This window comes from Rattus rattus, chromosome 4 (assembly GCF_011064425.1).
Source record: "Rattus rattus isolate New Zealand chromosome 4, Rrattus_CSIRO_v1, whole genome shotgun sequence".
Classification (NCBI taxonomy): Eukaryota; Metazoa; Chordata; class Mammalia; order Rodentia; family Muridae; genus Rattus; species Rattus rattus.
This window is the reverse complement of record NC_046157.1, coordinates 121,858,145-121,872,539: the sequence shown is the minus strand read 5'-3', so window position 1 is coordinate 121,872,539 and position 14,395 is coordinate 121,858,145. Positions and strand designations below refer to the sequence as shown.

Below are 14,395 nucleotides of genomic sequence, written 5' to 3'. Positions count from 1 at the left end.
ATGTGTAGATATGTTCCAGTGAAGACTCTGTGGAAGCAATCTGTCCATGGTCTTACACTGATATTGGTCCCCTCATCCCAGTATCTCTCTGAACAGCACCAAGGTGTTCTATAATCTAACTCAATCCGGACACTGTCTACCAGGCGTCAGCATCAGGTCCCAGGTTTAAAACCTCAGTCCTGAAAGACTAGCACTTTAAGTGCCTAGTTCAGTTCAGGGCCTCGGCTCCTTCCCTCCAGCCATCTATGAACTCACCTCTCACAACCCTTCTCCCTGGTATCAACACTGTGCTTCCAGAACTCGGGGATTTACACTCACAAGGATTTAACACAAGAACAACCAGATGGGAGAAATGCACAGCGTAAGGTACTAGGGTGGGCAAGTGACCTTCCATGCCCTCTGTGCAATTTGGTCCTCAAAGCCCTTCCGTGCCTTTACAAACTGGAACTCGTCAAGTCTTTGAAGAGCTCAATGATGCTTCATCTCCAGCTCTCTTCACCCTACTTCTCAGGTGAAATTTCTAAAAAGGCCAACTGTAACCATGTGCATCCTGTGCTTTCTTCTAACAACCTCAATGTTGAAGGTGTCTGTGAAACCTGTCTAACTTAACTCACGTGTCTGTTCAAATGGAGCTTTGATGAGAAAAGTAAAAATTCACACAATGAATGCAAGACTACTACATCCCGTAAGGTAGCAGCTGTTTATTTTGAGGTAACTGTCACACAGTATTGTTATATGGTAGAATAGTCATTATTATGTAATCTTGAGAGAGGTTGTCTAAGGTAGGATTTGGAGCCTTCCACACTTATCAGATGCCTTCTCATTAGTTTCTTCTAGTTTTGCAATTCTAGATCCAAATTGTATGGCCCGTTTGGGCAGAAGGGCAGAGGATGAGAGACCAAGTTCCACAGCTGCAAGGCGTAAAATGAGCTTCTCACCAACTCCACGGGGCAAAGCCAGGTCTACCTTTTCCCAAACTGGCAGAGAATTAAGGAAAGATACAACATTTTCATCCAGAAAAGGAAATCTAAAATTGATAAAAAAAAACTATAATAACAATAATAATAGCAACTACTACTAAAAAAGTCTGTTAAGTATTTACAACATATTTTAATGGCTAAAATTTAACTACATTAAAAAAGAATTTCAAAACAGGTGGCAGTTTTGTATACATTATAAATATACTCTAAAATCTAAATAAATCAGTTGCCTATGATAGCAAGAAATAATTCCCAAGGTTTTTCAGAATATCTTTGCCATAATTTTCCTGACTCTGTCTGATGAATGTAAACTACGATACCCAGGTCCAGAGTTCAACTCTTCATACTATCACATCTTCCTTTATCCTTAATATTTAAAAATGTTGCACTTAAGTATGTCTTTATTATCATCAGATGTATGTTGTAGATAAAAATAAACCCAAGATTTAAAAAGCATACACGAAAGTGCCTGGGTCTCTGAAGATTCTACACCATCTGTAACAGTACTAAAGCACGTTCAAAAAACCATTCAATAGGCAGAAATCTAGGACTGGGGCCTCTATAGATCACTACGCCTACACAGACAAAACCAGATTCTACAGTACTGGAGGAGAAACTTATTATAGGTTTGTGGGACAAAAGAAAACCCTTAAACTGCCTGTGATTGCCCCTTGGACAATCCTGTGTTCACTGTGGTCCTGAAAAGAACTACCTATTCCATGACTTTACAACGTAACTTTCCAAAGTTACTTAAGGAGGAAACGCAGTTCGCCGGCTCCATCGGTTTTGCTCTCGACCATGTTTATAATGTAAAGTAGAGAGAGTGGTCTGCTCTCCTGCTTTGCATGATACCAATCTCCAAGGGAAAATGTAAAGCTTCCTTTTACATTTTTAAAAAAAACATTTAGTAATGAGTTACCTTGCTTCCTTTCCATGATCAGCAATAACTCTATCATCACGACCAAGGTTTCTAGAAGAAATGCGACCCAGTTCCATTGCTATTTCCTCATTCAATCCTTCTAGGCCAAGAGACTGAAAGCGGGCACGATGACGGGAATAACCTGCCAACTGCTCATCTGCACCAATCCCAGTGAGAATCACCTACAGAAGAGGAAAACGAGCCAGAGACATGACAAGAGGATAAAGAAAACAAGTTCTATTTTCTCAGGCTAAAGGAGGAAAACTACAAGCCAGAAAATAGTAAAACAAATACACTGTACGATAAAGTGTAACTGTAATACAGTGTATTTATAAACCTTAAATATCAAAATGAGGTCTGAGAAATTATGAGCAGCAGTCCTTTGGAACGTACCTTTGCACTGCTCTTGTAAGACTGCACAGCATCCTCGGTCACCAACCAACCGATTCCTCTAGATGCAAACCAGACAGCACAGCCAATACTATCATCCAGAACTGTGTCCGATGGCTGAACCAAGTGACATATTCGAGCTCTTCTTAGTTTTTGTAATTCTTCAAGAGAAACATTAATTTCCACAAAATTCCACGTTCGAGAAGGGTTGACAGACTGTAGTTCCTTCAGTCCTGCTTTTCCTGTGACTCGGTCTGGCACCTCGGCGTCATGTGGACCCTGAGGCACAGCAGTGCTCGGAGAGGACTCTTCAGGAGGGGTCTCACGGTGGTTTTGCTGGTTTCTTTCTACGTTAGGAATAGGCAGCCCTGCCTTTTGTTTAGGTAAAAAAGCCACATTCAGAAGGTCAATTGGCTCATCTAAAGGAATGTGACGATCAGCAAGGGCTGCGATCACCATAGAATCAACACCTCCGGAAAACAGGATCGCAATGTTTGCTTTCTTACCACAAGTTTTTAAAACGTCCTTTGATGCCAAGTTTTCTTCCCTAGCTAAACATAAGGTGCGTCTCTTGACTGCAACACTGAGGACGTCAATGAACTGCTGAACTATTCTTTGTGTGTGTTCATCTCTAAGAAGTATCTCAAGTGTCTCTCTTGACCCTGGAACGCTGGAACTGTTTCTACATTGGGTTTCCAAGGGTTCCTCAGGCAGCGCCTTGTTTAAGGGGACAATGGGTTTTGAGAGGTACAAGTTGGCTTTATTTATTACCACTGATACAAACTCTGGCAATTCTGCTGGAGTCTGAGTCAGCTCATTAGCACATTCTTCAACATTCTCCTTAGAAATAGATTTCCAAGGATATAATTTTAAGATCACACATCTGGAAACAGCAGCAGAATTGAGATCAATTTGGAAGATTCCAGATGCTGGAACTTCTTGCCACTGGTCTGCTCCTCCGGATATCTGGGCACCAACTGAAGAGAGGCAGAAACTCTTGCCCAGGTTACTAAACTGCCAAAGCAAGCTACGGCGGCCAAACACGTCCCTGCCAAACCACAAGCAATGGCTGGAGGCCTGGTAATATATAAACGACCACGGGCCGTGCACTTTAGAGAAGAGCGACAGTATTTCAGACTCATTCTTACAGGCAGAAAGGCTACTGAACATGACCTGGGTATCATTATCTTCTGCTTCAACCTCTACTCCATTAAAAACTTCTCCATTCCATAAGAACACATTGCCACATTCATCTTCCACAGGTTGGGCAGTCAAAACACCTCTTAAATGAAGAACATGACCAGAAAATAAACACTGATAGTTAACAGCAGATTTTAATAACTGTCTGCTGCTACTAGGGCCCCGCCGTCTGAGATTATACAGCAAATCCTCTTTTAAATCTTTACTGAAGTGCTCAACAGAGAAGCTCACAGAACAGCAAATGCCACACATGGTTACGTGAAGTCAGGCTGACTGCGTCTTGACTTTGGTTGTCTCTGAGTTTTCTACTTCTTGGTAATCTTTTCTTAGTTCGTCTAATTTATCTGTTGAGAGTGAGAAAAAATATTGAAGTGAAAGTTCAAAAATATTTACCTATTATTTCATGAACAAAACAGGCTACTTCTCAAGATTAAACCATATGAGATGTACTGTACAAAAGCCAGCCATAATTCACAATGCTTTAGTGACAGACAATGCTGATATTTTGGTAATAGTTTCTTTCCACTGGGTACACATTTTATCTAATCACTTGGCTAAACACTTTACATATATAATTTAAATACTTCAAGATCTTAGAGCAGTGGTTCTTAACCTTCCTAATGCTGCGACCCTTTAATCAGTTCCTCATGTCATGGTGACCCCAACCAAATTTCGCTGATACTTCGTAACTGTAATTTTACTACTGTTATGAATTGTAATATAAATATCTAACATGCAGGATATCTGATTTGTGACCCCCAAAAGGGTACTGACCTACGGGTTGAGAACTGCTGCTTTAGAGGCTCAAAGTATTACCCCTGAAAGTCACAAAATTGTATGATTTTCATATTTCTGTCAACCTCTTAAAATATATATGACTACTTTACTAATAACTAAAGTCATAATTTTTATTCCTGAGAATTTCATACTGATTTATGATATATTTAGATCACAGCCACTTTCTACTTCTCATTCCATATCTCCTTCTACTGGGGTATGGGCTATCTGCCAGGAGCGACATTGGCAGTGGATGGCAGTTAGTTCAGAGACCACAACTGGGGCAGTGTGGATCATCAGTGACTGTGGAGTACTCAACTCTGAACTGGACATTTGTATCACACCCAAAGCTCATGAATAAAAGGGAACAGAAAGACCATCATAACAAGAGACTGGGAGAATGGCTGCAAGACAGTGTTTTCCAGACATGGTAGGATTGTTATGAACATGAACTCTCTGCAGCCATGGCTTCCTGCCAAAGATCAAGACAATCCAAATCCCAGCCCATCCATATTGGAGGAGTCTTTTTAAAACTGTAGAACATCTGTCCAGTGACTGTGGTGCAACGCATGCCTTTAATCTCAGCACTTGAGAGGCAGAGGCAGGCAAATCTCTGAGTTCAAGACCAACCTGATCCACAGAGTGAGGTCCAGAACAGCCAAGGCTACACAGAGAAACCCTGTCTTGAAGGATACTCCACCTGCCACGCCGCCAAAACACAACGCACTGTATACATCTCTGGAAGACTAACTGGAAACAGACCACTACCCTAAATCCACACACACATTCATTCAAACAGGGTTTAACTGAGGCACCATTATGAATCCCCACAAAAAGCTTACAAAAGGTTTTCTGTAGCATTCCATATAACTCTGAAAACAAAACTAAAAAGACCACTACTCACTTTTGCTTTCAGACAACATTTTTGTTCGTTCTTCAAGAAAGAATATGTTGCTGTTCTGTTGCTGCTTGTATACTTTCTGCAAAAGAAATTTATAATTATCAGAATGTGACTTGCAGAACTGAACCCGTACCACAGGTCCCTGCACCCAAATCCTGTGGAGGACAGAGCTGGACCCTCAAAAGTGCAGACACTCCTGAGAACTCAGAGTCAACAAAAACTTTCTGCCTGCATTCCTGACCCAAGAGGAAATCGCCTAGTGCCATCTGTGCCCCCTGGGTACAGGGACTTAGGAGTAGCCAGGGGCAGGACCCTTCAGATTTCTGCCTGTGCAAAGAGCTGGAAGCCAGACTCCAAGAGTGCCTATACACCTGAGAGCAAAGCTCTCTGTTCCCAGATCCAGCTGAAAGAAAACAGTTCTACAGGAGTGCTGACACACAGATCAACAGGAGGGCCAAACCACTTTCGGAGTCAGTAAGACAAACCAACACCAGAGACAACCTGATAGTGAGAGGCAAGCACAGGAACCTAAGCAACAGAAACCAAGATGACTTGGCATCATCAGAGCCCAGTTCTCCTACCAAAGCAAATACTGGATGTCCAAACACATTGGAAAAACAAGATTTGAATTTAAAAACCACATTTTATGATGACAGAGGACTTTAAAAAGTACATATATAACTCCTTTAAAGAAATACAGGACAACACAAGTAAACAAATAGAAGCGCTTAAAGAGGAAACACAAAAATTCCTTATAGAATTACAGGAAGACACAATCAAACAAGTGGAAGAAATGGACAAAACCATCCAGGATTTAAAAAAATGGAAATAGAAACAATAAAGAAAGCACAAAGGGAGACAACCCTGGAGAAGAAAACCTAAGGAAGAGATCAGGAGTCATAGATGCAAGCATCACCAACAGAACACAAGAGAATCTCAGGGGCAGAAGATACCATAGAAAGCATCGACACAACCATCAAAGATAACGTAAAATGCAAAAAATCTTTTAACCCAAAACATCCAGGAAATCCAGAACACAATAAGAAGACCAAACTTAAGAATAATAGGTATAGAAGAGAGTGAAGACTCCCAACTTAAAGGGCCAATAAATATCTTCAACAAAATTATAGAAGAAAACGTCCCTAACATAATGAAAGAGATGCTCATAAATATACAAGAAACGTATAGAACACCAAAAAGATTGGACCACAAGAGAAATTCCACCTGACATATAACAGTCAAAACACCAGATGCACAAAACAAAGAAGGGATTTTAAAAGCTGTAAGGGGAAAAGGTCAAGTAACATATAAAGGTAGAACTGTGAGGATTACACCAGACTTCTCACCAGAGACCATGAAAGCCAGAAGATCCTGGGCAGATGTCATACAGACCCTAAGAGAACACAGATTGCATGTCCAGCAAAACTCTTAATTAACATAGATGGAGAAACCAAGATATTCCATGACAAAACAAGTTTACACAATACCTTTCTACAAATCCAGCCCTACAAAGATAATAGATGGAAAACTCCAATACAAGGAGGGAAACTACACCCTAGAAAAAACAAGAAAGTTATTTCCTTGCAATGACACCAAAAGAAGAGAGGCACACAAACAGAACTCTAACAACAACAACAACAACAAAATAACAGGAAGCAAAATCACTATTCCTTAATATATCGTAACATCAATGGACTCAATTCCCCAATAAAAAGACTTAGACTAACAGACTGGATACGTAAACAGGACCCAATTTTGCTGCATACAGGAAACACATCTTAGAGACAAAGACAAACACTACCTGAGAGTAAAAGTCTGGAAAACAACGTTCCAAGTAAATGGTCTAAGAAACAAGCTGGAGTAGTCATTCTAATATCGAATAAAATCCACTTTCAACCAAAAGTTATCAAAAAATTAAGAAGAACACTTCATATTCATCAAAGGAAAAATCTACCAAGATGAATTCTCAATCCTAAATATCTATGCTCCGAATACGTACATTCATTAAAAAAACAAACAAACAAACAAACAACAAAAAAAAAACCTTACTAAAGCTCAAAGCACACACTGTACCTCACACAATAATAGTAGGAGATTTCAACACCCCACTCTCATCAGTGGACCGATCATGGAAGCAAAAATTAAACAGAGACATCAACAGATTAACAGAAGTTATGAACCAAATGGACTTGACAGATATCAATAGAACACTTCATCCTAAAACAAAAGAGTATACCTTCCTCTCAGCACCTTGCTGTACCTTCTCTAAAATTGACCATATAATTGGTCACAAAACAGGCCTCAACATACACAAGAAGACAGAAATAATCCCATGCATCCTATCAGATTACCATGGACTAAGGATGGCCTTCAATAACAACAAAAACAACGGAAAGCCCACATATACATGGAAGTTGAACAACACTCTACTCAATGATAACTTGGTCAAGGAAGAAATAAAAAAAGAGGTTAAAGACTTTTTAGAATTTAATGAAAATAAAGGCACATCATACCCAAACTTATGGGACACAATGAAAGCAGTGTTAAGAGGAAAACTCATAGTTCTGAGTGCCTCCAAAAAGAAACAGGAGAGAGCATAAATTAGCAGCTTGTCAGCACACCTAAAAGCTCTAGAACAAAAAAGTAAATACACCCAAGAGGAGTAGAAGGCAGGAAATAAATCAAACTCAGGGTTGAAATCAACCAAGTAGAAACAAAAAGGACTATACAAAGAATCAACAAAAAGAAACCAGGAGCTGGTTCTTTGAGAAAATCAGTAAGATAGATAAACCCTTAGCCAGACTAACCAGAGTGCACAGAGACAGTATCCAAATTAACAAAATCAGAAATGAAAAAAAAGACATAACAGAATCTAAGAAAATTCAAAAAATCATCAAATCTTATTGCAAAAGCCTATATTCAACAAAACTGGAAAATGTGGAAGAAATGGACAATATTCTAGACAAATACCAAGTACCAAAATTAAATCAGGATCAGATAAACCATCTAAACAACTCCATAACTACTAAAGAAATTGAAACAGTTATTAAAAGGCGTCCAACCAAAAAGAGCCCAGGACCAAATGGGTTTAGTGCAAAATTCCATCAGAACTTCATAGAAGACCTCTTACCGATACAGTCCAAACTATTCTACAAAATAGGAACAGACAGAGCACTACCCAATTTCTTCTATGAAGCCACAATTACGTTTATACCTAAACCACACAAAGAGTCTTGATCACATGGGCATTGGGGAAAATTTCCTCAACAAAACAATGGCTTGTGCTCTAAGATCAAGAATCGACGAATGGGACCTCATATAACTACAAAGCTTCTGCAAGGCAAAGGATACTGTCATTAGGACAAAACGACAACCAACAGAATGGGAAAAGATCTTTATTGATCGTACATTTGATAGAGGGCTAATATCCAATATATACAAAGAACTCAAGAAGTTAGACTCCAGAGAGCCAAATAACCCTATTAAAAAATGGGCTACAGAGCTAAACAAAGATTTCTCAGCTGAGGAATCCGAATGGCTGAGAAACACCTAAAGAAATGCTCAACATCCTTAGTCATCAGGGAAATGCAAATCAAAACAACCCTGAGATTCTACCTCACACCAGTCAGAACGCCTAAGATCAAAAACTCAGGTGAAAACAGATGCTGGGGAGGTTGTGAAGAAAGGAACACCCCTTCATTGTTGGTGGGATTGCAGACTGGTAAAACCACTCTGGAAACCAGTGTGGAGGTTGCTCAGAAAACTAGACATTGCACTACCTGAGGACACAGCTATACCTCTCCTGGGCATATACCCAAAAGATGCTCCAACATACAAGAGACACATGCTCCCCTATGTTCATAGCAACCTGATTTATAATTGTCAGAAACTGGAAAGAACCCAGATGTCCTTCAACAGAGGAATGGATATAGAAAATGTGGTACATCTACACAATGGAGTACTGCTCAGCTATCAAAAAACAATGAACATGAAATTCATAGGCAAATGGACAGAACTAAAAAATATCATCCTGAGTGAGGTAACCCAATCACAGAAAAACACACTTGGTATGCACTCACTGATAAGTGGATATTAGCCCAAAAGCTTGAATTATCCACAATACAATCCATAGACCACATGAAGCTCAATAAGATGGATGACCAAAATGTGGATGCTTCAGTCTTTCTTAAAAGGGAGAACAAAAATATTCATAGGAGGGGATATGAAGGCAAATTTTGGAGCAGAGACTGAAGGAATGGCCATTCAGAGCCTGCCCCACATGTGGCCCATACATATACAGCCACCAAAACTAGATAAGATTGATGAAGCTAAGAAGTGCATGCTGATAGGAACCGGATATAGATCTCTCCTGAGAGACACAGCCAGAGCATATCAAAAACAGAGGCGAATGCTAGCAGCAAACCATTGAACTGAGAATGGGACCCCCATTGCAGGAATTAGGATAAGAATTGAAAGAGCTGAAAGGGCTTGCAACACTATAAGAAAAACAATACCAATCAACCAGAGCTCCAAGGAACTAAACCACTACCCAAAGACTATAGATGCACCGACCTATGGCTCCAGCTGCATATGTTGCAGAGGATGGCCTTATTGAGTACCAAAGGAAGGAGAACCCCTAGTGTTAGAGAATGTGTGTGTGGTGGGGGGTAGTGGTGGATGGGGAGGAGATAGGAGGCTTATGTACAGGAAACTAAGAAAGGGAATTAACATTTGAAATGTAAATAAAGAAATATCCAATAAAAGAAAGGAAGGGAGAAAGCCAGCAAGCAAGCATGTACTGTGATAAGATACTGCTTGGCTATAGTCCTGAGCAGTCAAAGCTCTCAAGAAATGAACGAAAGCTCTGCCTCAATTGCAAGAGGAAAAGGCTCCCAAGGCTCCCTTAGCATTGGTTACAGAACTGACAGTGGTTCTTAATCATTGGCAATGAAGTCTTTATTCTGCTTTCTCCTGTGTTGTGCTATGAGAGCACCTACTATGCCACAGTCCATTCACTCCATCATACAGCACCAATATTCCTAGCCACCCATGAGTGGTGTCCCAGGGTCATGACAATCATGTCCTTGCACTGAAAGTCCATGCTTCAGGCTGCAATACCCATGACATGCTAATAAAAAAGAAGAATGCGACTTGCACAGTGATATTGAACAGGATCCTCTTATCACCCACTCTTGAACTTCAGGAATATTCAGAAGAGTGATTACCACAGATAAACAAACACTGATCACTATGCCACCCAGAGATGGTTGTTTGCTTCGCATGTGTCATCACACCATAGTCTTTCAAATAACAAAGGCTATCACAGCAACAGGTTTATAATTTAGTTCATAAACGAATAATACATGGAGATCTTTTCTGACCAAGGAAGGTTCTTTTATATCACCACAATGTATAGTTCTTTACTGCCTTCAAGCTTCAGTCATTTACTGTATTGTCAACTCTTCACTACAGATGCTGGCAAGTACCTTTGCAGGTAAACACGCATTCATCCTCACAACTGCTTCCACACCGGTTACTCTGAAGTGTCATACAGCATTTACTCATTTTGCCAGTTTGATCTCCAAAAATTTCTGTATTAATTTGCCTTAGCATCTAATATTTCACAAATGACAATATCAGAAATGTCAATTATTAGTTAATTGTAGCTGATTTATTAACACATTTATTTAAAAGCCATGAAATGGGTTAAGTATTTGGAATATTAAAGTTTTCTATGGAAAACTTCATTCTTTTTTGTTAAAATATAATTTTTTCATCTTTGAGATCTACTGACTTATACAGGAAGAACAAATTTAAAACATGCAAAACCAAATGAGGATATCACTTTAGTTTTTAAATTACGATGTTTGAATTTTGCAATGTTAGCATAAATAATCTAAATCATAATTTTAATAATAATAATAATAAATGTGTATACATACATATATATTATACATATATGTATACATATATGTATAATTCATAATATATATATGTATACATAATAATATATATGTGTATAATATACACATATATATATACACACTATTCAGATTCCCACAGCAACTTACCCGATTCTTCTTCAGGTTAGAAAGTTCATCCACAATAACTTTCTGTTCTTTAATCTATTAAAGTAAAGAAAAAAACCTAAAGTGGAAGTTTTCAAACTATGTTTAGTGAGCACATTTTTAGCAACTGCTTTAAAACAAAACATGGGACTGGGGCCTGTCATGGACTGCCTGTCTAAATGGATACTGTACAGATGCAACCACACTCAGGCTGGAGCCAGTAGAAGAAAGCTGGAGAAAGAGAAGCTGACTTAGACTTGCCAGGCGCCAATTACCACAGCTCACATCTTTAACCAGGGTGAGACACTGTCTAGCCAAATTAATACCAATCTTTTAATTTTATAAGGCCTGGCTGTAGACTAAAAAAGAGAAATGAATGTGGCTTCTCCTCTTTACCAATAGCCAGTGGTTTTATGATGTATGCACTGGATGACAGCCAGACATTCGGATAAAATGAACGGAACGGTACTGAACGAACGCCCTTCCTGCAGTGGTACAACATGATCTCCCACCCTTGTATCATTCTATTTTGAGTATTAAGGACAGCATACTGCTGGTATCCTTAAGCTCAGTTTGTTCCTTATCATCAGATGAAATGCCCAAATAGGCAATAAGTCTACACTGACACAGCTACACAGTGCCAAGAGGCTTGCTATGGCAGTAGCCAGAGTATTCTGAAAACTCATCCCACCCAAATGAGTGTGCATGGGCAGTGCTAAGAGCTGTACTAACATACGACAAAGCTACATTGAGTACACCCTCCCTGAGATTCAAGGCTGCTTGTACAGTGCTTTTATGCTCACTACAAACGACAGGTATATAATATATCTCACTTTAGGTGACACCACAGAATACTGTGGCACACTGGAAATAAGGCAATGTACTGAAGATGTCATACAGGACAGAAAAAAAAATATGGAATTCAGGATGTTTAATAACTGAAAAGGCTGCACCCACACCCCCTCCACTCTACACGTTTAAAGATTTTTGTCTGTAACTGGAAGTTGAGATCACTGTACAGTTCAGGTATGGGGTTGCCTCCCTGAAATCCTGACTATTAGGCAAGAGAATAATTCAAGGTGATCCTCAAACAATATTTGAGGCTGGCCTGAGCTACTTATGAAACCCTATCCCAAAAAGAGGAAGGGAAAAATTAATCTGCTACAGTCCTGGTTGAATAATAAAGAGATGATCAAACTGATGTTTTTAAGATCACTTAAAGGTGAGAATATATTTTAAGGTCAACAGGCAACTGATAACTTCGGTTAAGAAAATTTTGCCTGAGTCTGGAAGAACGGGCAGATTTCTAAACTTTCATGATGGACGTCATGGATGGCGTCCAGGCGGGTACATGGCTAAATGGATGAAGCACAGCCAACGAGCAACAGATCACATGTGTGAAGGGTTCCGAGAGGAGAGTGGTGCAAACGCGTAAAGGAAAAACGTCATTAAGACCTCTGTCTCAGTATCACTGTTGTTTGCAGTGGATAAATCTGTGCCTCCATCATAGCAAATCTGCAGGACGCAGGGGAAACCAGCGGCCGGTGCTGAGAATGGACCGGTGAGGCTACTGGGCACCGATGCGACCGCGGGACCCGTTTCCCGCCGCCCGCCGCCCGCCGCCCACCGCCCATCCTCGGCGTCCCACGGCACCTTACTGCTAAGGGCCTCGGCGTGCGCGGTCGATGTGCGGGTGGGTCCCGGCGCGGCGCTGTCTCCGGGGTGCTCCGCACTGCTAGGCATCGCAACGCCGCACCGAACGGAGGAACCGCGGTGGATGAAACAGCAGGCAGCAGGCCCAACCGGAAGTCAGTGTTCCTTTCAGGACCCTGCCCCTTCCGGAACCTCGACCAATGGAGTGCGCATATTTACGCCTGCTCAGTAGCAGGCGTGGAGACTTAGATCCTGAAACTCCGACTTAAAGTAGCTGTGCATCAGCGCAAACTAGTTTTGGCTAAAGGTTCGTCTGGCTTGGCTGAAGAGTCTATGAATGGTCTGTGTTGCCCCCTAGCGGATCCTATGTAAAAATAAATCACTAATCAGTAATGTGCCTAACACTGTGGTCTTGGCATTTTTTTTTTTTTTTAATTTTTAAAATTGGATATTTTTATTTACATTTCAAATGTTATTCCCCTTTCCGGTTTCCCATTCATAAACACCCTATCCCATCCCCACTTCCCCTCTTCTATGAAGGTGTTCCCCGTCCCCAACCACCCACCCCTTCCCACCTCCCCACCCTGACATTCCCCAACAATGAGGATCCAGCCTTGGTAAGACCAAGGACTTTTCCTCCCCTTAGTGCCCAACAAGGCCATACTCTGCTACATATGCAGCTGGAGCCATGGGTCTGTCCATGTATATAGTCTTTGGATGGTGATTTAGTCCCTGGAGCTCTGGTTGGTTGGTATTGTTGTTCTTATGGGGTTGCAAGCCCCTTCACCTCCTTCAATCCTTTCTCTAACTCCTCCAATGGTACCCCGTTCTCAGTTCAATGGTTTGCTGCTAGCATTTGCCTGTGTATTTGTAATGCTCTGACTGAGCCTCTCAGGAGACAGCTGTATCAGGCTCCTGTCAGCATGCACTTCTGGGCATCAGAAATATTGTATGTATATGGGCTGGAACCTCAGGTAGTGCAGGCTCTGAACGGCAATTCCTTCAGTCTCTGCTCCAAGCTTTGTCTCCATATCTCCTCCTATGAATATTTTTGCTCCCTCTTTTAAGAAGAACTGAAGCATCCACAGTTTGGTCGTCCTTCTTAAGCTTCATTGGATCTTGGGTAATTCGAGATTTTGGGCTAATATCCACTATCAGTGAGTGTGCATACCATGTGGGTTTTTTTTTTTTTTTTGTGATTGGGTTACCTCACTAGGGATGATATTTTCTAGTTCCATCGATTTGCCTATGGATTTCATGAAGTCATTATTTTTGTATAAATATACCACATTTTATATCCATCCTCTGTTGAGGGATATTTGATTCTTTCCAGCTTCTGTCTATTATAAATAAGGCTACTGTGAACATAGTGGAGCAAGTGTCCTTGTTATATGTTAGAGCATCTTTTGGGTATATGCCCAGGAGTGGTATAGCTGGGTCCTAAGATAGTACTACTTCCAATTTTCTGAGGAACCTCCAGACTGATTTCCAGAGTGGCTGTACCAGC

The 14,395-nt window shown here is 40.6% G+C and overlaps 2 protein-coding genes across 2 annotated transcripts; both read right to left on the bottom strand.

Annotated features, from left to right (window-relative positions):
• Positions 1 to 681: 681 nt before the first annotated feature.
• Asnsd1 (asparagine synthetase domain containing 1) lies at positions 682 to 3,827 on the bottom strand. The gene is made up of 3 exons (XM_032901067.1): positions 2,293 to 3,827; positions 1,900 to 2,081; positions 682 to 1,027 (listed from the first exon to the last, which is right to left on the bottom strand). Exons 1-3 carry the CDS (start codon positions 3,739 to 3,741, stop codon positions 778 to 780), a joined length of 1,881 nt encoding a protein of 626 aa, XP_032756958.1. The 5' UTR covers positions 3,742 to 3,827; the 3' UTR covers positions 682 to 777.
• Positions 3,606 to 13,050, bottom strand: Asdurf (ASNSD1 upstream reading frame). Its single transcript, XM_032901069.1, has 4 exons — positions 12,889 to 13,050; positions 11,239 to 11,292; positions 5,171 to 5,246; positions 3,606 to 3,833 (listed from the first exon to the last, which is right to left on the bottom strand). Exons 1-4 carry the CDS (start codon positions 12,976 to 12,978, stop codon positions 3,754 to 3,756), a joined length of 300 nt encoding a protein of 99 aa, XP_032756960.1. The 5' UTR covers positions 12,979 to 13,050; the 3' UTR covers positions 3,606 to 3,753.
• Between the last annotated feature and the right edge of the window lie 1,345 nt (positions 13,051 to 14,395).